Here is a 25,487-nt window from a genome sequence, read left to right on the forward strand (position 1 = left end):
GTTATCAACTAATTGATTAATTAACTAATTGTTGCTGCTCTACATCTGTCAAGCACAGAACAAACATGAAAAAACTAAAGGAAATGAATTATTATCAAGAAACCTCCACAAGATAAGAGCAGGCAGCATCCAACTAATGTACCGAGTTGAGATGTTTTTATCTTGGGGGGAAATTTAATTATGTAGATGATCATTTTGAGTTTCAACTTGTAGCTGATCAGACTCAGAAAAGACAGAGGAAACCCTGCAGCGATCCAAACACAACAGAGAAGGACATGTTCCAGCAGCAGACTGGAAAACACATGTTGGAAATTAAAGTGGTGGATACGTGTTGTGAGGTTCCACTGAAAAACACACAACACAACACAACACAACACAACACAACACAACACAACACAACACAACACAACACAACACAACACAACACAACAACAGTGTGGTCCAGCAGGTTGTGAAGCCAAATGAGAGATGTGGTTTTAGGCGTCTACAATCTAACCACAATTGTTAGATGAGCACAGCTGCACCTGCATTCCAGCAGACTCAATCACACATAACTACAAAACCATGGAGGTCCTACTGCACACAGAGGCCTGGAGTATTGTGTGGAGATAAGATAAAAATAATTGTATCCATTTTTAGATGCATCTGAAATGTAAAAAAAAATGTAGAAAAGTTAAAAAGGTCTGAAAATTTTCCACATGCGCTGTTGTTCTGTTGACTCATACATTAATACTTAACACATACTTTAATACTGGCTTTCACCTGAGAACTTCCCATATTCTCAAGGACCAAAAGGCTATTTGTTGTGTTAAAAGTATCAAGCTGTTATCAAATTAAACCACCCATTTTTCAAACCATGATGTGCACAGATACTACATACGGGACAAAAAAAAGGACAGTTAAGTGAGTGGACTAACAATGGCAGCTGAGAATACTGGAAATCCTAACATACTGTACATGTTCAACTACTTCCTGTTCCTTCTAGCAGCTCAGGCTGTGATTAGAACGTAGCAGTTAGATATCTGCAGCTAAACTGCATTCCCTTTAGAAATTTACATGAATAAATATGGTGCCATAGCTTCAATTAATCAGGTTGGGGACTAGCTAGTTGACTGTAAAGCTAGGGAAACTCCTTCTCTGTAGCTGACTGAGTACAGTAGTGAATGTAAACCTCCCAGACTTTTGAGACACAGCTCTTTGTACCACAGTCTGTGATAGCTAGGCAAGGCCTCTGTTGTGACACTTCAACTGATGAAAGAGCTATTGTACCAGACAAGAGTAGAGGATGTAGGGTAAAGCAAAACTGTAGCAACAACACACACACACACACACACACACACACACACACACACACACACACACACACACACACACACACACACACACACACACACACACACACACACACACACACACACACACACACACACACAAGATCCATCAAAGATTGATGCTCAGTGGGGAAACCTGGCTCATAAAAACTGTAAACTACAAATGTACAATTTATCTCAAGCTTACACACACTGGATCACATGCACCATCTATAGAAGAACAACATATGTATGCCCATCTGTCAGCATACAAACACACAGGCATTCACCATCAGTGTGTACAAAGTAGCAGTGTTATATTAGTGTTACATGAAAAGGAGGAAAGACAAAGACAAATGGCAAAGAGGTGTGTGTACTGCACGGTGTGTCTGTGTGTGTTTCGGTCCATCACACCAGGTAGCTCCACTGAGGAAGATAAATGTGAACTGTGACACAAGGTTGACAGGAACAAGAAATCATGACTCTGCAATCAACAGCTGTTCTCTCTTTAATTCTTTAATGTGCTCCCATGCTACTTCCTCTTTCTCAGCATGCATTTGCACACCAGGCTTCTCCCATAACTGTAGGGTAAACAGTAGATGTTTCAAGGTGACGTCGGCACACTCCAGGACACAGGTGGACTCATTTTATGGAGGTGCAAAACAGAACAATGTGACTGCCATCAAAGTAATTGCATGTGGCTGTACGCAGGCTGTGGGTCTAGTTTTCATTGATTAATGCGTGTGGGTGAGCATTATTTACAGTTGAATTACCAGATCATCTACTGTTCAGTGATTTTGTACAGAGATTTGAAAATAGTTGTATTTGTGCAGGAGGGAATCTTTTTATTACATGTGTGTGTCCATCATCTGATGCTTTTGCTTGATTATTGATTGATTTAAATCTCAAAATCCATTGTGTATTGCTAACTTGTTACTTCAGTAGACTACCGGTTAATACGGTGGCCGACAAGGGCAAATGCACCGCAAATGGCAAAACGCTGCAAACACAAGAATGATGAATGAAAGCCAAAAGCACACAAAAACATAAAACAAATGCAACAGAAAAAGGCTGCAAGAGAAAAATGCTGCAAGAAGAAGAAGAACAACAACAACAACAAAGTTGGCTAACTTACGGTACGTTTTCCTTTACGTATTTTTTTTAAACACTTGGATGTAATCTTGTACAATATTACTTTCTAATTAAGAATATTCTTCTTCTTCTTCTTCATGTCTTTCAGGAGGGTCTGGTACCACAGGACCGGTCCATCCCTCAGGTTCCGTTTTGTGGAGTGAATTTGCAGCATTTCTCTCTTGCAGTTGTTTTGGGGTTTTGTGTGTGTTTTGATATTTGCAGTATTTTTCTTTCACATTTGTTTTGTGGGTTTGTAAGTATTTGCTTCTGCTTCATTTCTGTGACTGCAGCATTTTTCTCTTAGAGCATTTGTTTTGTCTGTTTGTGTGTTTTCGGTTTTGCATCATTTCTGTGTTTGCAGAATTTTGCCATTTGCAGTGCTTTTGCCCTTGTTGTCCACCGTAGGTTAATATATCACAGAAACTGGATCACTGAAAAAACCACTGCAAGGTGTAAATGAGGTCATGTAGAGAACGACATTAGCACTGTGTAAAACAATGCACAGCACAGTAAGCAGCTGCACAGCCTCCATCATTCAGTCTGGAACGTACGTCACCCTTAGAGGCCCCATACATGAAGTCAAGATAGTGCCATTATGTACCTGAGATAATAAAATGTAAGTTCATTTTATATAAGGCAGCGTCATTCACAAATTATGAGCATTAAAATTTTGTTCGTCACAACCTCTTTTCCATGGATAAGACCAGACGACATCGACATTAATAAACACTAACCTTGATGCAACATGCAACATTGCTGACAAAAAAAGTAGAGACTAAGGTGTAGTTCAAAACATAAAAACTTAACCAAAATCTCTTCATTTCCCTTGACAGGAAAGAGGAGACGAAATATCAAAGACCTTTTTTTTCCCCTCAAAGCAGCAGTTTCGTTTCCTGTGCTGCATGAGTATCAGGACTACACCAGCACAGCACAGCACAGCACAGCACAGCACAGCACAGCACAGCACAGCACAGCACAGCACAGCACAGCACAGCACAGCACAGCACAGCACAGCACAGCACAGCCAGGACTTGATGAGCGTGCGTGTGTTTGTTTTTAAACGTGTGTGCTTTGGTTGATGTTGCAATTGTCAGTTATATGCGGTGAGAAACTGCAGCAGGGCAAACTGTATGGGGAACGCTGATGTTTTCAGTTACATTGTAAGTTTGTCAGTCTAAAGCTAGCGAGCTAACTAGCTAACAGAGCTGCCACTCACTGTGCTGATTTCCAGCCATCAATGTGCCACAGACTTTAAATTACATTGTTCACTGTAGACACAGATCATTTCTTCGGAAAGTTAGTAGTTCACTTTCTATATTAGATAATTATGGTAGCGTCTTTGATGCAGCTTCAGTTGTGCCTGAATTACATGGTGTTTTGCATTCCCCAAATATAGGCCTAGTTATCTAGAGCGTCGATGTGTGATGTGAACAATTTGTTTCTAACTTTAGGAAACTTAATTTTATCTGACAGGTTTCATTTGACAACTGCAGGATCATTTTATTACACATTAATGTACAACTTAAATAATTCGTGTACATTTTAATAGATACTGAATACACAAAAGTTAAAATCCAAAACATGGATAATTATGTTTTTAATCTATTTAATATAGTTTTAGCTATTACATTGAATTTATTGACATTTGTAACTGACAAGGTTACATATCAAATAATAATAAAGTTCTAGCTTTATTTAATAATTACTTTGAGTTTGATGTTGAGTTCCAGATTTAATTATGTATTTATTATTTTGACTTCTATGTTCAGTTCACCAGTCATCCAGTTTATAATTTCCTACTTTGTCCCCCTCTTCAAACTATTGTAACTATGACATTGGCCTTTAAAAATCCACCGTCTGTTGCCCTCTACCACACAGTGTTGTTTACAGTCTGAACATGCTACTGGTTTTCATATACAGCAGCCTGTATGAGTCACTATACACTGGCTGTTTCTATAACACAGAAAGGAGTTATATGGATATACTGCATTTACCATAACCTGGTTTAAGCACTTAGTATGTCAAGAGGATTTCAAAATGTGATAATGGTAAGCAGTGAAAAAAATAGCATGGCTGAAAAAAATAGCACTAGAACAAACTGAAAAACAAAAAGGATTGTCTGAACACCATTAATACTGTCTTCGTAAGGCTATGGGCAACAAAATGTGATAATGTAGGTTTGATCCTGTGTCAGCTCTGGTGGAAGAGCAGGTTCAGTCAACAAAAAAATTGTCCTAATTAGCCTATTATTGTTCAATATTTTCTTATTTCTTATGAAATAAATGTGATCTTTATTTGCCTATATCAGTGTGAACAAACTCCACAAACACAGAAAATCCATAATGATAACTAGATGCTTAACTAGAAAATGCTCTCAGAGCTCCACAAAGGAGGCAGTCAGTGCTCACAGTTCACCAATGAATGAATCCTAATCTTAACAAAAACTCCTCTTCAAGATCCAAGGAAGCAAACATAAATACTCATTTTGAGACTCAATATAGCACTTGGCCAATGAAAATAAACCCAAGTGATGCTGCTTGCGTCTAACAGGCAATCTTAGTGATTCTCTGACAGCTATGGAGACACCCCCCACAGTCTGGTCAGCACGCTGCACAGTATCTTTCATGCATCGCTTTAAAGCATATGCACAGCAAAACCACTCACCGCTGTTGTTCCTATTGAAAGTAGTTTGAAGGTCTTGGTCATTTTATTAGCAAATTCAGAATCTCTATGATGAGATTTGGCTGACAAAGAAAACAGCTGCAGCTTTGTTTGGGTACTTTCCATTTTAAGGTAAATGAATGAGCAAAGGCAGGTTACAACACCCTGTCTATATGCAGTCAATGTTACAGAGCAATTCCAACCAAGGGTACCAACATTACATTCTTGTGCACAAGAATTGAAGCATGTCTTTGAACTCTATAATCCAGTTTGTACACCAGAGGAAAAGACAAGCATAAACACACATGAAAACAACTTACTCGACTATGGCCTCTCGGTCTGCGATGTCTCCAAGCACCATGCGCTGGATGATGCTGTTGTGTTCTTCCTCTGACAGGTTCTTGTGGGAGACCAGGGGGGTGTTGTACTTGGTGGCTGGGGACGGGTCGACCCCCTGCAGCCAGGCATGGCTCTCGATCTCCTCCAGGGATGCCCGTCGCTTTGGATCCCTCTGAAGCATACGGTCTATGAGACTGAAGCCAGGAGGGATAGGAAGAGAGGAGGGATAAAAGAGAGAGAGCACAAACTTAAAATTAATCTGATTCTAATAGTCACAGGAGGACTGCAAAATGATTACACATCATCAGTTTTATGTGGTCTACATCAGCCCAATTGGTCATTTTTTTCTGGCTGATGCTGATACTTTGGCAGCTTGATTGATGATCCTGAGTATTTGGCCAGTTTCAGAGTGCAAAAGAGCTGGACAAGGGTGTTCTGTTCAAAGGGAGGACTCATTAGATGAGTGGCTTCAGGAGAAATATGTAGCTGCTGCTGGGTCTTGAAGACCCTATTTGCATGCTTGGGAAGTACTGGCTGACTGCTTCCCAGGTGCTTGAAGGTCTCCACCTGCTCCACCACCTGCCCCTTCAGCCTGAGGGAAAAGACCCATCATGTTGTCAGAACTATTGATGAGTGACTGCTGGGACTCTAGAGCTCTGCTTCTCACAACATTAGGCCTGTCACATTACTCTTACCCTGCCAGTGTTGAATTGTGCCTTCACTTTGTTTTTGTAGTGGAGTCTGATCACTTTGGTGTCCGGTCAGATTTTCATGCAGGTTAAATTAAATAAAGCAACTATTTTTATGCCACTCATTCATTGCTGCTGTACTGACAAGGGAATGAGCAACTCTGCCCTTCAGGGTAAACCAGAGATTTTCATGTTTAAATAAGCATGAAGTACTATAACCCACAGTCATTCACTATACAATGGCGACATTGTAAAACTGAAGTGTCCGCTGTCTAATTCCTTCTTGACTGTCAATTCACAACAGTGCTGTTGTGAAAATGTGGCTTTTATTCTGAAGGATTTAGGCCACAAGTTTTGCTGTTGTTGCTGGGGGGCAAATGTGGAACACCTATCAAAACCACAAGGACTTCAATATCTGATGGTCTGTGGGGACAGTCGAAGAGTTTCTTTTATATTCAATTCCATCCTTTATTCTGGAACATCTTCCATACTAATATTACATAGATTCTAACTATTAACTTTTGTTCTCTTCTCTTAGTTCATCAGCAGTCTGCAAAAAACTTCCTCCTTTCTCAATTTGCACAACAGCTCATTTTAACAGTGTTTTCCATGTGTTTCTTTTATGTGAGTGCACAATGGCAGATGCTGAAGGTCACCTGTTTACCACACTGTAGTGACTTTGTCTATAGTCTATTTGTCTAGTTGTCTTTTTAACAGGTGAAAGTGACGAGTTGTGGCAGAGCAAGTGTAGAGTGAGTGTGCTGCAGCACTGTCAGGCTGATGTGGACAAAACACAGCAGAGTATGGTAAGGAATAGATTGGATTGAGATCAGCTTTATTTTTGAACTGATGCTGATCCATCAAAATATGGCTGGCTGGGAAATCAGTAGTAAATACCCTGCTTCAATTGAAAAGATGAAGTGACAAATGTTCTACAGCCCTGACAATCATTTTTAAGAGGCTCTGTAAATCTGCCACCAGTCTCCTGGGATAGCCAACGTTTCAGCTGTCTGCTGAAGCAGGACTTATTGTCTGAGTACAATCCAACCTGTTTGCTGGTACGTCGAGGAAGAGCAGATGGAGGCACTGAATATATATATATATATATATATAGTGTATAATGTACAGTGACAGACTGTGCCAGACATAGGCTTTGACAGAGCTGAGGATGCGAAACTACAGCTGGTCAGCTGGTAGCTTAAATTCCACACAAATGACACTGTTGAAAGCTGAGATTGCAATTGAATAGGATTAAGTGGGATATGAAATCTAGTGAAAAGACAGAAAAAGCATCATGCATCCAGAAGTAAACCATCTATGTCATCTGCATAATAAACCAGAATAATAGGCATTAATCTAAGGTTGTACCTTTGCAGATGACACAGAATGACAAAGGAGAAAAAGGAAATATTGTGTGACAAGAACACTATGACCTAGTTGGCTTCAAATGAAAAAGATCTTCATGCAGAGACATGCAGTAGGTGCTGTCTCCATTTGACTTGGACCACATATAAGGAGCCGGAATTATACCACAGGCAAATGGCCAGTGGCGTGGATTCCCCAGGGTGTGGCCATAATGCTCCTACGACCACGGCCAGTGTGGCATGCCCTGTCTTGAACTGGCCACTGAACCCTTAAAATAGTTGCAGATTTCCATACTCAAAACTACATGCAATGCAGCGAGTAAGAAAGTGATGTTTCCCAGTGCCTCTGTCATCACACTGGACATCAACAGAGATGCCTCCCAATCCTTTAACATTAACAGCTAAACCACAAGCTATCAATTAATGTTATGTGATAAGCTCAAGCAGCTAGACAATTTATAGTGTGAGTATTGACACACATGTGCTTACAAGCATACTGACATGAAAACATGGGAAAACAGGGTTCATAAACACATAATATTTTACCAGAATTTCTCCAATTTGTCTGGGACACTGAAATCTTCTAGGACACGTGAACCAGCACCAAGTTTTCTGAAGGAAACTCAAGACATAAAGCTCAATAACAAGCATCACTTCCTGACACAGGTCTTGTGACAACTGCACACAAACACACCCATCTACCTACATATTTAAACATATAAAGCAGAAACATGCACCAAGCTGGAGCATTTTGACTCATTTTGCTTTAATGAATTCATGCTTTCCAACTCTCCAATCCCGAGTGTATTTGTGCAGTGTGTGAGCAGACCATGGGATCGAGGCTACAGGCTAACAGACTGGGCAGAGCTGTGCTCGGCTGTCTGTCAGTCATGCTGGGGATTAGTCAGAGCGAGCCAGGCTCCCTGACGACTGCAACCAGCCGCAGCAGTAACAGCAGGAGGTGGAGGGGAGACAGAGGCAGCAGGGTAGGTCCAACTATCTGCACACTGCCAGCACGCTGATAGCAACTGCTATGCAAGTTCAAGAGCCACACATACAGACATCATTATATATTTAGACATATTTTAAGCAGTACATTGAGATGCACTTTATAGCACTGATATACCATATCCATAACCCTGTGAAATCATTTCAATTTTTTCCCAAATTCTGTTTCTGTTTTCATGTTTCTGAATTCTGAAATTCTGAATTCTGTATCTCTGTGTGTGTGTGTGTGTGTGTGTGTGTGTGTGTGTGTGTGTGTGTGTGTGTGTGTGTGTGTGATTGTGTGATGCACCAAAACATGCTTATTTGGTGTAGATGCAGTGGAAAAAACCCTGGTTTTTATAAACTGAATCCTCAATTTTGCAATTTCTTTGAGATCCCGCGTTTTACAGTTTTTATTAACAAATTCCATGATTCTGTCTGTTTTCTGCATTATGGAAATCATAGGGCTCTATGAATATTAGAATTTACATCTTCAGTGACTTCAGTGGTAACTACTGCAATGAAAGTAGCAGAAACACAAAGCAGAGGATGAGGAAGGAAGCGAAGCTAACACACTATTTAAAAAATAAAGGTCTCTGATGGCACATGTCTGAGTGTGGACACACGCCCTGAGCCTTTTGTTTGTTTTTGTTTTGTTTTGTTTTTTTAGCTTTTTGGTCAGGGTCAATGCATGCTGTTGAGCTAGACTAGAATATGTTTACCCTGCAATCATTTTAAAAAATACAACCTATAGCATTAAGTTAACATCAGCTCTACGGGAGAAGACATGTGGTTTTTACTGCCTCAAAGCAAAAAATGAGCACAAAAGGATCTGTGGAGGCACTGATGTTGATCAATACCTATGAATCAAATGTTATTAAGGTCTGGCCTTCAAAACCCTGTTTATAGCTGATACTCTTCAGACAGACTTAAACAATTGCATTATATTTTTTCTTTATTAATATTATTATTATCAACAATTCCTCTGGAAAGACCAAAACCAACTAACTAGTACTGTCTGCACAGCCACAGCTTCACATACTGTAGCTGTACCATGGACTTCCATCAGTGTCTAAAGTCTTTTCCAAACACAAAGAGGTCAACTGTTGCACTAAGTGAAACATTCTCTTTGTAACAATAAACAGTCAGTGCAGTTTATTCTGAAACACCTCTGGAGCTGCACTGTCAATCTCAGGAGACAATCTCTGTCAGGCAGATGTGAGCATGCTTGGGATGAGGTTCTATGTTCACACTGCTCAGAGAAATAACCTTCACAGCTGTGTTCATGGTGATGAAAACGTATGTCATTCATATACAATGGTATGACTGATGTGTTTTTAGGTCATTACTGGATGACACTAGAAGTCTATTTTACATAGCAGCCTTAGCTCTGTCAGACTGTGGATACACAAACAACAGTTGCCTGTAGAATCAAGTCATTGTTGGCTTTGGAGTTATAATAGAAATTGATTGTAAAAAGATGAAAAAATCCCCCAAAAAATCCAAAATCTGCTGGCAGAATTGTAGCATCAACAGTATTTACATGTACAGTGTCATAAACTTAAGAAACCATATTGTTTCAATTAGAGCTGTCAATTCAAATTGTAAAAATATCCACACATTTGATTGAGAATATGTATATTTCTCTAAATGCAGGGCAGTGCAGCCCTCGTCATGAAAAGTCCCAAAATGTCCCAAAACCTAAGCAGGAGTATCCTTGAATGTATATGCACAACTTAAAGAAACAGATAGCCCACTGGCTGCCCTCTTGAACTCTCACTATGTGAGTACTCTAACCAACACGTGCTTCTCCACAAATGGCTGTCTCATCCAATCCCTCTCTTTCTCATTCACTTGGGACCAGAGAGAGGCTGTATAAGGCTTGTAGTCACACAGGACTGCCTGCTCTTATATTTTCTTTAACAACAGGTTACACACACACTCACACCAGTGTATAATAGCTCATGTGTGAGAGATCCCACCAACCCACAAGCCAGAGAAAGTGTTAGTGTGTGAAAGGGACTGCAAGAGAAAAATAGGCATGGATATTTTCTGTATTCCTCCAGACTCAAACAATGGAAAGCAACAGGCAACAAACTAGATAAATCCCAGTTCTGACGCATCTCAGCGTCACAGTAGTGACATGAAACGAAGGAACACAGTGTTCTGTTGGGTTGTGATTGGGTCAGAAACAGTCCACAAGATCACCATCCACACGTCACGCTGTGGCAAAGACAACAGCTTCAGTGTATTTGTCTGTTTCTATGTTAGTTGATGAGGGTTGATGGTGGCTGTGGCAGGGAGGGCTGGTGTTTGGTTGGGGTGTAAGACAAACTTACTGTTTCTAGTTTAATTCCCTAGAAATTAAAATTAAGGATGACAAAAACAAACAAAGCTCAGAAGAGGGAGGGTGTAGGATTTGCAAACGCGCACCCGTGAATAATTAATCAACTGAGGCGTGTAAATGCACTTTGGTGAATCAATAGGGACTAGAGAGCAGAAAGACAGAAGCATCATACAGAAACAAGCTACAGACAGAAACACATGAAGAGAAACAGGCAAGACTGACTTGAACCAGTGACTTGGCACAAAAAGCAGCCAGAGAGCAGGACTGTGGACCTTGTGGGAATTGTTATCCAGAGGACAAGAGCATCCAAGTAGAGACTCACAGCAAACCTTGACTTTAATTACACCAATGTCTAAAGTGGAGCCCATTTAGAACCAAAGAAGCCAGTTCATAATTACTGGCAGATTGTCAAAGGCCACCTAGCTCCAGAAACCTGTCCCTGTGACCTCATCACTTACGAGGCCTTTGACTCTTTGCTCTACTTCTCCTCCTTCTGTCAAAGGGTGCTAGAGAATATAAGCAAAGGTCAAAAACAAGCCACTTAGACAATTAACTGTATAGCTCACCTAGTGTGCAGCCACGTGCATCTTAAACAGCAGTCCAATGGCTTTGACCACACTCTGCTCTCAGTCTAAATGGAGCTACCAGCTCCACCTGCAAGCAGCTACTGTGAAAAGTATTTACCCCATGAGCTTTAGATTGAAGCTGAAACACAAATCTAAAAATTTCAATAATGTATGTGCCATGAATTAAGTTTGTATTAGCTTGATGACCAACTGCAAAAATGTCCAGGGCTCCCTTGGAAAACATATTTTGTGATCTCAATGCAATTTACCTGGTTAAATAAAGGTTTACTAAAAAAAAAAAATCATTAAGTCTGAAAGGACGCTTGCTAACAAACTTATGGACAACAGACAATGGAGTCTTCATAACTTTGCTCTGTTACATGTTTCCATTTTCACATCGTCCAATCGTGGTTACTCGAGATTGCTATTGTGATCTGATTGCCACTGAGCCGTGGGACTAGGAGGGGTTGAGGGAGTTTTGTCAGAGCACACCAGTCAAAATGGCGGCATGGACGACTTGGGGAAATTGGGGATATTGTGAGTTCTAGCCAGGTGCCAAAGTGAGTCGAACGATATTGCAAAAGTCAAAGTCTGTGTGTTTTGCAACAATACCAGAATCAATAATTAATATCACAATCCAAATCATATCAATAATGTTGACTAGTTACTTTTATGGAGTGTAGAGCAAAGTCTGGTTGAGCAGGCATATAGAGAACGGAGAAGTGGGGCGTCTGATCCATGGAAATAGGCGCCAGGCTGGTTTGTAATTAAGGATTAAATTTCACTCGTTCTGATTAACAGAGCTCAGTGGGCGGACTTGCTGCTCCATCAGAAACATCTCTAACAACTATTCCTCTTACTGCCATCCCTCATCCTTTCTCATTTATGACCATTTCCATCCATCCATCCATCCATCCATTTTCTATGCCGCTTATCCCTTTCAGGGTCGTGGGGGCCTATCTCGGCTGTCAAGGGGCGAGAGGCTGGGTACACCCTGGACCGGTCGCCAGCCGATCGCAGGGCACATACACACAACCATTCACACTCACACTCACACATTTAGAGTCATCAATCAACCTAATGAGCATGTTTTTGGTCTGTGGGAGGAAGCCGGAGTGCCCGGAGAGAACCCATGCATGTACGGGAAGAACATGCAAACTTCACACAGAAAGGCCCGACCCGGGAATCGAACCTGCGACCTTCTTGCTGTGAGGCACGTGCACTACCTGTGCGTGCAGCCCATGACCATTTCCAGCATCTTGAAATGGTTGATAACACCATGGCCTTTCTCTAATTGACAATGTCAAGAAAATTGTGCAAAGTCACACAAATCCTACACTGTGGTAACATGAAGCACAGCAGCATCTTCAGGGGCTGGCTGGAAATCCAAAATTGTGATACGGGGGGATAATTTACCAGTGATAGACACAGTAAAAATATAAGCTCAGGACTCAGCATGCAACAAACAGCTCTTCTGCTCTGAAGTCAAAGCCCATCAGATTGCTCACAGCTGCTTCAGCTTAGCACTTCAATCTAGTCAGATCTCTCCTTCGGAGATAAGCGTTTATTTCCTGTGTCTAAAAATACTCTGATGTTCAGTGAGAGTGGAAATAAAAAATTGGCCTTCACAACATGTTGAGCATAGTGGCTCTGATGCCATTGCTCATGCCCATGAAACCCACTCACTACCCATTGCATTAATTCAAAAATGAAACGACAGTGGCTTCTTATTACTCAAGCGTCAGAGTTTTCACTTCCGACAGTTTGTCTAATCTGATCCACTTTAATATACAGGATGTGTATGACTGTCCTTCACAGTCCATTCTGCAGCAGGTTCTCTGAGGCAGTGATCTTGTCAAAACCATGAATAATACTTGATACTCAAGTAAAATGTAGCCAATAAGGTTAATAGTGAATAGAAAAGGGCCTGGTCTCTCATTACCCTGAAAAAGAACTCAGTGTGGACAACAGATTGGGTCAGGTTTGAAAAAACTCTATCATGAATATTTTCTTGATTAAAACTGGCCACAGTTGTTAGAGAAGCTGTCAATTTATACTGCTTCAAAGATTAGCCCAGTGTAGCTTGAGAGAATTAATTACTACAAAATTAAGAGTGTGATTTACAAACACGCATGGTTAATTATGCAACTGCTGATTTATTGGCCTAACTGCCTAACTTATTTTGAGTGTGAAACATGTGTTGTCGTGCAGTTGGACCGTACTGCTCTGCAGCTGGGCTGCTTGAACTGCTGGCAGTCTCTGCCAGCTACAGCAGCAAATTGGTCTGCAGGGCCTGGAATAAATCAGTGTGGCTACTGCCTTGTTTCAGTGCTTGTCATGTACAATCGCTGAGAGAAGGAGTTTAGGTCATGCTAGTATTAGTAAGTATTTTGATAGCACAGCAACATGATGCATCATGATCAATGATGCACTTGGTTATTTAATGAAGTGATTATTTTCTTTAGCATTGATATTTGATATTGCATGTATTAATCCAATTTACTATTCATATATGACTCTTATGATACAACATATGCCTTTCAGTCCATCATATCACAACCCACATTCATTTTCACCTGAATATCAAGTTGGGCTGTGGTAGTTGCATGATCACTACAGTGTCCTCTCACACTGTATAATCCTGGTATTGCCTATGTGAGCATATTATTTTAATGAGATTGTCAGAGAGTTATGGCAGAAAACTACAAACTGTTGTGATGTAAACAGAGTTTATCTCTACCCTGACTGAGGCCGAGGCATTTCTGAAATCCTGAGGCTCTGTTATCATGTTGCTGCACATCCTAGCCCTAACCTCCTGGGGAAAAACTCTGTATATCTCAAGCAAGTAAATAAAGTAAATAAAGAAAATAATCAAAAACAGCTGAAAAGACAGCAATTTGTTTGATGACATATTTCCACAAAGGAGTTGTCGCACAACATTTTCTTCATATTGAAGCTCAACAGCCCATTGTATACATTTATGATATGAGAAATGCAAAATGTATGAGGTGAAACATACTGTATTGTTGCTGACTTTGCTGTAGTCAAACTTATTAACATGCTATTAATTAGTGTGAATTGACTCAGTAATATGTCCGAGCAGTATGACAGTATATGCCATGTGGCAGTAGAAATCTGTCCACTGGTGGGGATTCTGCAACACCGTTTCCACCACAGGAGCCATATTGACTCACTGTCATTTACAGTGCATGCACTGCTACCCTGCTACACAGCTAACAAGAGGACGTGTGGATGACATTGCACGAGTGTTGCTACTTGAGTATAGCGATTTGAGCTTCACTAAAAGTTAAGTAATTGTTGTTTTATTGTGTTGACATATCATATGTAAACATTTTTATTGGCAAGGTGGAACTATGGCAAGCATAGCACATTGTGGCCTCTCCCATACCATGATCAGCTGTAAGCTACAGTAACTACAGTATGGAGACAGGTCAACTCCCTCAGCTACAAATGACAGGTCATGTCTGCTTAATGTGATTGGCTGTTGGCCAAACCACTTAAAGGGTGTGTCGACTATAAGAAGAGACAAAAACAGATGGATAAAACTAGGACAAATAAATGAAATAAATAAATTAATATAAAGGGGGATATAGTGGTGTAATGGTGAGGCAAAATAAGAAGTCCAGACATGATGAAACACTGGAGGAATAGAGTAGGAAATGAAAAGGCACAGGACCAAGCTCAATACTCTAACATGTGTTATTGTGAAAGTCTGTGCTCTATCAGATTTATTTCAAATGGTATCCATCAAAAACAGAGTAGACAGAGGTCATGATCCTGTTTGCAATGCACGTATCACTCACTCTTTGCAGGTGCTGGAAACATGGGCTGGTACAGTGTATTTACAGTCCATGATCATGGTGAGGGTCTCGCTGTCGTTAGCCTCCTGGAAGGGTGGCTGGCCACAGACCAACATGAACAGGATCACACCGAGACTCCAGATGTCTGAGGCAGAGGGAACCAAACAGAAATGGAATTAGAAACCATGTGTGCTGCCAGGCAAATACAAGTTGATGGTTTTTTATTACAGCGTACATGATCAAACCATATGTAAGTGTTAAAACATTTCTATGTGGTCAGAATGGAGAAATCATACAAAATATAGCTCAGGACAGTCTCCCACACTCAAATTTGGTATTTTTTAATACTTTATGTCATCTACTGAGAAAACCACACACATTTTAATGTGCTCAAACTTCAATAAAAGAGCATGAGAAACACAATTCTGTATCTGCAAAAAGTTGATGGTACATTTTTACAGTTTTATCATGCAGGACGTGATATTGGTGACTGTCCACCCTTATTCTTTGGCCTGTAGATCTGTTTAAATTTAAAATCCAACACAACGATCGATGCTACAGAGAAGTTAAAGCCCTGTGACAGCTGATCCTGCTGTGCAGACATCATCACCAATTGATGCTTGAGTAGTGGGATGTCTCATTTTACAAATATGCTTTTCATTAACACTCCATAATGACTACTATGGAGAAGATGCCATTGAATGAAAACAAGGAGACAAGGTAAGTGGAATGTGCTTGGTTTGGTTAACGACAGGGATGGAGGGACGATGTTCCTTCCTGTCTCGTCACAGGTGGAACGGCTACGCATAAATAAGTGGTTGAGCGTTTGTGTCCATAACATGTCCATCTCACTGAAACCCAAAACCGTAAAATGAATGTCAAGTCAATTCATCTGTGTGTGTGTGTGTGTGTGTGTGTGTGTGTGTGTGTGTGTGTGTGTGTGTATGCTTATTCAAGTGTGCATATCTGCGCTTGCTAGCCTCACCCTGAGAAAGCGAACTGTCAGCATGCAGAAGCACTGGGCCGTACAGGCTTTATTCAACCCAATACATGTGCATGTGCACACATCCACACCTCGCTCCAGCAGTGTAAACATTGGTAACAGAACTAACAGCAGGCGGGTGAGAAACAGCCTTCAGGATGGAGCTGGGACAGCAAACACCTTCATGTCACTGCTTATAGTATACAGTGTCCTTAGCTCTCTCTCTTACATACACACACGGCAGATATGGATATTTGAGCAGGTTCATTAAACACATGTTCGAATACTACTTCAAAGCAAACAGCACAAATATCTGTCCTAACATAGAAACATTTGTGAACATTTCCATCTCCAATCCCCTCTTTAGCAGAGAAGCAGAGCCAGCTCTCTCAGGCTGGGAGGAAAAAAAGACATCACAGCGGCTCCAGTCAAATATTGGCAGCTCTGAAGTAATTACCATGATGAGGATTTTTAAGTAACTTTCTCATTAAGCTCAAATGCTCAGATGCCCTCAATACTTAATGGGTTGGCAGAATGGAGCCCTGATCATGCACCAGAGAAATCCAACTCTGAAAAGTAGTTTTTTTGGGGGACCGAAACACACGATAAAGACTTTTCACAGGGATTATGAAATGCTTTTAGCACCATGCTTAGGCTTGAGTTTGCTATCTGATGCATTCTAAATTGGGCTAGCCCTATCTTTAAACCCAAGTTTGTTGGGTTAGTATTGCAGGACTTACCCTTAGGCTACACAGTGCGTGTATAATTAAACTGAGTGATCATTCAGAAAGTGAATGCAGCAGAATGAGCTACACTCATAGTTCTTTTGAGAGTGCTCATTTGAGGCAAAGGCTCAACTGACAGAAGCAAACATTATTTGTTTGGTTTAGATTTTCATACAATCAATGAAATCCAATCTCAAGACACATACGTGCTCCATCAACATGGCTGACCGACACTACTGCTCTAGCTCACGTCTATGGAGCTATCCTTGGCTCTGTTCCAGCTCTGAGTGGCACTCTCATCCTGTCACTCACAACCATCAGGGTCAAGGTCTCTGCTACATCAAGCATGGCACAGCACAGGAGAGGAGAGTTTTATACCAATTCCATTTACCCATTAACATTAGACCCAGCATGCATAAGGAAGCAGCTGTGGCAGACAGTGGTCCACAGTGTCAGCATGTATTCTGAGAGCAGAGTCCCCACAAGCAAAACACAGGCTATGTAGCAGTTTAGAGGATAATTCGTGTTTTCTGTCTGACTTCCAGATGGCATTTGTTCTGAAAGTAGGCAAAAGTGAAATGCATTAGTAACACAGAGCCTTTGCTAAAGCTTAACAAATGGGACAACAGAAGCAGCTGATGAATTTGTCTAAAATTAAAAACATATCAGAACAGTCGCTGTGTTCCTAACCCCACTGAAATACCTGCAGTGGCTTCATTTGACCGAAGTTTGTCTAATGGCTATTAGTCATCCACACCAGGCCTTTCATTTCAAGCAAGTTAATGGACCAAAGAGCTGCATGAATATGAGGTGATGACACGAGTGTACAGCATGTTCAAAGTACAGCTGACATACATTTGCAGGTGCTCACTTTGCTCAAAATCACCATCTGATATATTTTAGAAACCTAAAACATGTGCCCTCCTGAAATTTGAACAGACATGTTCATATTGAGAATGATGTTGATGGATGATGAGAATGAATGAATTAATTCAGCATGACATGAGTGTTGCATCTCATTGCTCAGTGTACCAATCAGGCCTCTGGAATGTGTTGACAAAGGCAGGATCAGCAGGCTCTGCTGCTGTTCTCTGAGGGAGGTCAAGTGTTTGTGTTCAAGCTGGGGCACATTAACACTTTCATTAATCATGTACCCATATAACAATTTTTAGATCCATGTGTGTATTAGACAGCAATTCTTTTGTAAGAGGACTTGTGTGATTGATTGCCCTAGCACAGCATGTAGATCTGATGGGGAACTCCACTCATTTCACACATTAAAGTCTGTTTCCAGGTGTTGGGGAGTACAACAACATACATGGAGACATATGCAAGTCTAGCATGAAGGAGAAATGCTCCACAGTCTAAGGTAAGCTCTGTAGGAATTAGCTAAGAGGAAAGTAGGAATGCACCACCAAACTGCTCACCAGGTATCGGTGCCATTACTGACCTTATTAAGCGGATTGGCCATGACGTGACCAGCCCACAACAAATACAGTTTCTTTGCCAATGCCCAGACAGAATTTGCAGTCTTTCTGCTATTAGTTACATTTTTTCTGTCTCTCACAGCAATATACACACATACATATACATACATACATACATACATACATACAAACATACACATGCACTCGGTCTTCATGTGATGCTTCACTCTCCCAGCATGTGAAACAGCTGGCAATATGGCAAAATCAATGCATCTTTTCTGTCTTGCAGATAAATGTACTCTATTGACATTCAGGGCTGCCAGCATTAAAACAAAATCATTTATCTCTTTTCACAGGACTCTCTGCCCAGATGCCCTAACAGTAAGCAGACGTGGCAACCTTGGCTTGAAAGCCAAACAGTGGAATGACGCATTTCAGCCAAACTACTATGAGACCGATCAGAGTCTGAAAGAGTGTAACCAAGAAAAACGTCTGAAATCCAAGCATTTGCTTTAAGAGTCTGTTTAATCAAGCAAACTCTCTGAATGACATGCATCTTATGACATTTTATTTGTGGTTAGTAGGCTGCTAAAGATACATTTATTTTTCCTGCCTCTGCCCACTTAATACCGTTTTTATGTTCCTGGCACAAGATGCCCGGCAGTCTGGCTAAAAAGAAATCAATACCTAAAAAGGGTCTAGTCTATAGTAGAACATTTTAGTGTGCTCCTGTATACTTTGGACTTAATTACAATTGTCCTCTGTGTGTGGTCTTGCTTTGCGTTCAGGCCGCCAACTTTCAAAATTGCTAATAAACACTATACCAACAAATAGAAATTTGTTTTCACTTTACACTAATGCCTAGTGCACAAGTACAAGGGTATTACTAGGTATCAGAAGCCTGAAAGAAAGCAGTTACCAGAAGGCTTCCTGCAACTAGAGGTAAAGTAGATAGACGGGTCTGCATCACAGGACTGTTGGATTATGTAGCAGTGACCTCCGTAGAACATTCTGATGCCACTATTCCTCAATAAAAGTGAAAGAGTAAGTATGCATTTATTTGTCAACATATAAAAAGTCCTGTTAGCAATTAGTACCATCAGCACTATTTTGGTCCTGTCCATCATTTCATGAAATCGCCTCATGTGGAAATAATGGTACACACTCATCACAAGAACTTCTGTTCTCCCTGTCTACACGTCAACATTGCAAACAGAGTTTCTGAGTGTCTTCACCCTGGAGGGAGTTTTTCAAAAGAAGAGTTTGATGAAAGGCCAAAATACATAAAGAGGCTACATTTGAAAAATATCTGTGTGCGTGTGGACTATTCCACAGCACTGTCAAAAATAAAAGGAAAGAAAGAAAAAGACTTCATTCATTTCAATAAGCAACCTGTTCTGCAGACCATCATATACACTTCCATATCCATGTAATGTAACATTAATATCCTGTACCATGTTCTTTATCATGGAGCACTGTGCTAATTGTGCTAATTTGTTGCTTCCTTCATCAGAGGCTAGCTAGAGGACAAAACTATTGGTGTAATTTAGGGCTGTAGATATCAGTTATTTTCCTTATGATTAATCTGCCTAATTTTGTCTTTAAAGTTTAAAAATTGTGAAAGATGCCCATCATAACAGTCCAAACCCCAATGATTGTAATAAAAGCCAAAGAAAAGCAGCAAAAATGTGGAAAATGACTCAAATTATAAATCGATTATGGAAATATCAAGGCCATCAACTTGCTGATTAATTTCATGTTGATCAACAAATTTGACAGATTAATAAGGTAACTGTATCAGCTCTACAGCAATTAACTTTGCAGCGTTGGACAGTCCATTATCAAAGAATGACAAACTGAAAGAGAACATTTTTTATTTAAGTGGTGTTTCCTCTAAGTAATATCTGAGTTTCCAAAGACATATTCAGTACAGACTGCTGAAACCAGGCTGGTCCAAACAGTGAACATGACTGTTAGACCACATTCCATCTAAATTGTCTTAACATCCACAGAAAACAACAGGACAATCCAAGAGACAGAGAAGATAAGGCACAACAAAAATGCAGATAAAAAAAAACAGACTAAATGTAGTTTGAAAGACTCACAAGGACACTCTCACATCATTATTACACCTTTTTTGTATACCTACAATGCATTATGGTGGCTGTTTACTGAGACTGTACCATCATTAATTTATTCATTATTTAAAGCTAGAAACATGGTTTGGCACAACATATAAAGTGATGTAATTTATTGATTTTCTAAGCTTTTACTGTGTATGAACACACCCACATAACAATGTGTTCCCACACAGATGTGAGGACTTCTGGTACAAGTGTAAAGAGGTAAGAACAGCAGAGAGTGCAGCACAGCTGCCAACAGTGTGTGGTGGCTCAAACAGATGCACAACTACATGCCAGATGAAAATACACCCTTGTGAACAATTGTTTTAATGTGAAATCTCTAAATTACCAACCAAGCTAAATTAAAAGAAGAGTAAAAAAAAATAGCCAGACTTTCAGCGATTTATGGATAAGACAACAAATACAAGACAATAAACAGGAGTGATTATGACAGCAGCAACGAAATGTTGTTCACTGTGGAGACAAGAGGATACCTTTATGAATCACAGTACACAGAAGAAAGACTTTTACAGATGGGGACTGAATGGGCTGAAAGAGAGAGATGGGAAACTCCTGTTTTATTTTGTTTTTTATTTTGTTGAAATTACTGTCTAAGTCTGGTGGCTTTGGAGCTGTTTCTGGTTAAACAAAAAGGATCTGTCTCTTTACCAAAAAGGTCTATCTCTGTAGGGATACTTTCTTCAATGCTGTCAGACACTTAGAATAACAGTCTGAGTTCATCAGTGGCAGAAACAAACACTTCTAGTGAGCATACACTGACGACATGCAAACGCCTGGAAGCATTATGTTGCAGGCTGCAGTGCTCTCGCTCAATACTGGACCAATTTTAAAAATGTTGTTCTATTTGTCACTTTGCACAAAAACGTGGGAAAATAGGGTCCACAAACATAGATAATGGAAACGTTACAGAAAACATGGATTAGCACGTGGGCCAGATCCATGATGGCATGGAAACTCTGAATGGGAGACGCAATCCAGTGTGCTCTGCAGCTCAAAATGAACTGGTTAGTTACTGGTTAATGGGTGTCCGGTTATCAAAGGAAACTGACTGAAATTGATATTCCTAACCAGGACACTCCCTTATTTGAAAAGCCCAGAAAAAGCTGAAACTGAGTACCAGTACCACCTATGTGTCAGTATGTGTTAATACTCAGCAGTTCACTATGTTTCTAGCAAAAATTCCAAGAAAGTTTGTTTAAACCAGCAAACAGTATTTATGTAACCTACAACCCAACAAGTCTAAAAAAAAAAAAAAAAAAAAAAAAAAAATGAGTGCAAGAGACAGAAAGAGAGAACATGAGTGGGTGAGTGAGAGAGAGACTAAACTAAGACACAACTTTCTTTGGACTGAGTTCATCAGGCTTCCAGAATGAAAAAATGGTGAGCACAGAGGTTGCCAGTCTCCACAAATAATGAGGACAACTGCAGCGACTTCAGGTACCTGTGGGATCCCTCCTTCCATCACACAAGCTGATACTGCCTAATTTAGGGACGGGGCTCATTTTCAGCAGTCTGGTATGAATTGGTCAAACGTGTAGAACGCTTGCTCATTGTCCCATATAGTGGGTTTGTGTTCCAGAGTTATATTTTCTTCTTTTGTCTGATTGATAGAAGGTCTGAATCTCATCTTGGTCTGTTGTTACAAAGGCTCTGTTATAGTGACTGACTGTCCTCAGTCTGGAGAGCCATTACTGTACTTGGCTGTCCTCTGACAGCTTGTCTGAAGCTTCATCAAGCACACCTCGGCTTTCAAAGGGGGTTTGCGCTCAGTCTGTTTATAAAAAATGGGAGGGTTGTCTGACACTTTCGAGCCTTTGTAGTCTGATGTTCCAGCAGACTTGAAGCCATCAGAAATGAGATCCAAACTTTACAAATGAAACTTTCTTGAAATTGCAGTTGTACTTGTATTGGCAAAGAAATTAACAGAGCATTGTCTGAATTCTACTGAGAGAAATTGATTGTCTCTTCAGCATAAAAGAGCATCCAGGATCTCTATCTGTAATGTCAAGTCTCCAAGTTTGTCCCTTGTCAGTTTGTAAAGGCAGCAAATACATGTAACACTAGTATACTCTCAACTGCAATAACCTGGAGTATAGAATTATGTGTAATGGTAAATGGACTGTATTTGTATAGCACTTTTCCAGTCTTACTGACTACTCAAAGCACTTTCCAACATAATCCAGCACTCACTGACTGACACACAGATTCATACTCCGGCTCATCACAAGCAATGACCATTCACATGCATACTCACACACCACACACAGCATCAGGAGCAATTTTGGGGTTCAGTATCTTGACCAAGGATACTTCAACATGCAGACTGCAGGGGCCAAGGATCTGGACCACTGTACCTCCTGACAAGTGTTGAGGACAAGGAAAGTGAAAAATATTCAACAGCAGCAGAGTTGAAACAGGTTTCTTTTTGCATCTTCCAGTCCAAGACAGCTCAAACAGGTGCTTGCTCAAGGACGACAAACTTCCAGAGGACAAAAGGGATGAGAACACACTGACTGATTCACAGCCTTTCAATGTGCAGACGTTTTGACACCATTGTGTCTTCATCAGACTCAAAATGTTGAAATGTGTTAAGTCTGTTGACACAATTAAAGGTTGTGGATTTACTATTGTACTCCAGAATCTCATTGAAGCTGTTGTAATTGTTATCCAGATGCTACCCAGTAGATGTATAAATAATGACCGAATGGGCCAAAGTTCATATCACCTCTTGTATTTTCATTTAATGCTATCTCTCACCCACAGGCATTTTTTTCCCTTTTCTTTTTTTTTCAGTACACAAAAAAATAACATCACACACAATGCTTCTGTCAGCTTGATTGACAGCTGCTTCACCCGCCTCCCCGGTGACGTCTGATGTCGTGGGTGATCGTGACATAAGACATGCTGTGATTAGTTGGGGTCATACGTGTAGTCTTGCCAGTCACCCGACCAAGACACACCAAGAGTTTATGGTACTGTGATGTTTAGATCTGACACATTGACCATCGTTATATACGAAAAAAAATCATGCAGTCTGACTCAGGTATTAAGAAGAACGCTGGCAAACACTGATCACACCTTACCCAAGACATGTAAAGACTAGGAAGACAGACATGCCACAGCTCTTCCCCCATAACTAACTGATGCTCAAAAGGTTTCAAACAAGTGAAAAGTGCATCTGTGACAGTACTGTTTTTGTGAAGGGCGATTCCAAATGTTAATTGTATCGCTGGGGCATATTTCTCCTCCTCGTCCAGCCAGTGAGAAAAAGAGCAACAGATGTTGAAAAGAATTTGGGCACATAGGAGCAGTCAGGATACATTGATGCAGACAGCACATCAGTGCGTCATTGGTCAGAGGACGATGTGTTTTGGTGTAGGAGAACCTAAAATATCTCATGTATGTGTGTCATATATCTGTGCACATGTTGGCTAAGTGTGTGCAAGAGTGACTGAGACAATGAGAGAGAGGGTAAGACAGTAAGCAGAGAGGATGGAGAGGAGAAATATGTGAGTGACAAGCAGAGCTGCTGTTGCTGAATATGGATGAGAGCCAGAGACCCAGAATAAAGTGCAGCTCTCTCGCAAGCATCTCCTGCCTCATGCTGTCTTATCTTAGCATGATGGCTGGGGGCTTCTCCTCTGCTCTGGATATTAAAAAGAGACTAAAGTCCTTAACTCTTTAACTACTAACATGATCAGTAGTTCATAAGCCAATATTTTATCAATTAATCATCCGGTCAAGAAATTGTGACAATTCCCCTGAGCCCAACATGACATAATCAAATGTCCATTTTATCTGACCAAACCCTAAAAAACAAGAAAAAATCAGTTTACTCTCAAATAAGGAAACTGGACTGGGTATATGGTCATGCTAACAGTTCTGTGAGGCTATACATTGGCACAACAGTGCTTGGAGCAAAAAGCAAAAATCAGCATCTACATGAGCTCACAGCGAATGTTTTTACTATGTTTGTTATCTCAGTTTAGTGCATTATCATGCTAACATTTGCCAATTAGCACTAAAAACCAGTGGTGGAGAGTAACTAAAAAATTTGGTCAAGTGCTTTAGTTAAGTACAATTTGGAAGTATTTGTACTTACTTGATCATTTCCATTTCGTGCTACTTGACACTTATACTCCACTGTGTTTCAGATGGAAATACTGTACTTCTTGAATTTAAAAGCATTGGTTACTTTGATGAATGATAAATATGAATAGGAATATGAATATATCGATGAAAATTTTACAAAGTATATGAACAGGGGTGCCCAAACTCTTGTATGCTACTGAAATGGAGTATTTTAATAATGTCTTATGCCAATGCTAAACACAACTCATAGCAGTGGCTGATGGGTATGCCATTAGTTTTGCAGTTTTTTGGTCATTAACCAAATGTTTTCATTAGTATATAATCATCTGAAAATAACAATCATTGTGTTTTTGCTACCATAGAATAAGCTCCTTATATCTACAGAGGGAGCAGGTCCTCTTTCATGGTGCTGCACTGACTCTAGAGAGGGGCTTTTTGCTTTTTGTGGCCACCGTAGGGAAGGGGTGTTCAGCTGGTTACAATCTGCGACCTCACCACTAAATGTCACTAAATCCTACACACTGGAGCAGTGTATCTTAAATGGGTCATGAAGGTGTGTATCAAATATTAGGGCACTTCATCCATTAGTTGAGGTATATCAGTTTAGGCTAAAGTGACTGACTGAATTTCCATCCCTAACACTGTGCTGTTAGCTTAGCTAAAAATACAGTTGACAACATGAGCCTCTGAATGTGGTGAAAATAACTCAGTGCTTCTGCTAGCTTTCTTTTTTGCAAATAACCATGATACCAGTAAAGAAGGGGAAACCTGATATGAACATTATTCCAAGCAGAGTGATCATTGATCATTTCTAGTCTGCACATCCAATTAACCGAACAGCATATAATTATCCATGTTTGTCCTTGTGTTCTGTCTAACAACAGGAAAGCAAAACTCGA

General features: G+C 40.4%; 1 protein-coding gene across 1 annotated transcript in view; it reads right to left on the bottom strand.

Annotated features, from left to right (window-relative positions):
- snrka (SNF related kinase a) overlaps window positions 1-25,487 on the bottom strand; it is a 50,136-nt gene that overhangs the window by 12,163 nt on the left and 12,486 nt on the right. The window contains exons 3-4 of the mRNA XM_070966515.1: window positions 15,222-15,363; window positions 5,426-5,638 (exon numbers count right to left, since the gene is read on the bottom strand). Coding sequence (XP_070822616.1) covers window positions 5,426-5,638; window positions 15,222-15,363 — 355 coding nt within the window. The remainder of the gene's footprint in view (window positions 1-5,425; window positions 5,639-15,221; window positions 15,364-25,487) is intronic.

Source organism: Chaetodon trifascialis, chromosome 7, assembly GCF_039877785.1.
Source record: "Chaetodon trifascialis isolate fChaTrf1 chromosome 7, fChaTrf1.hap1, whole genome shotgun sequence".
In the NCBI taxonomy this organism is placed as follows: domain Eukaryota; kingdom Metazoa; phylum Chordata; class Actinopteri; order Chaetodontiformes; family Chaetodontidae; genus Chaetodon; species Chaetodon trifascialis.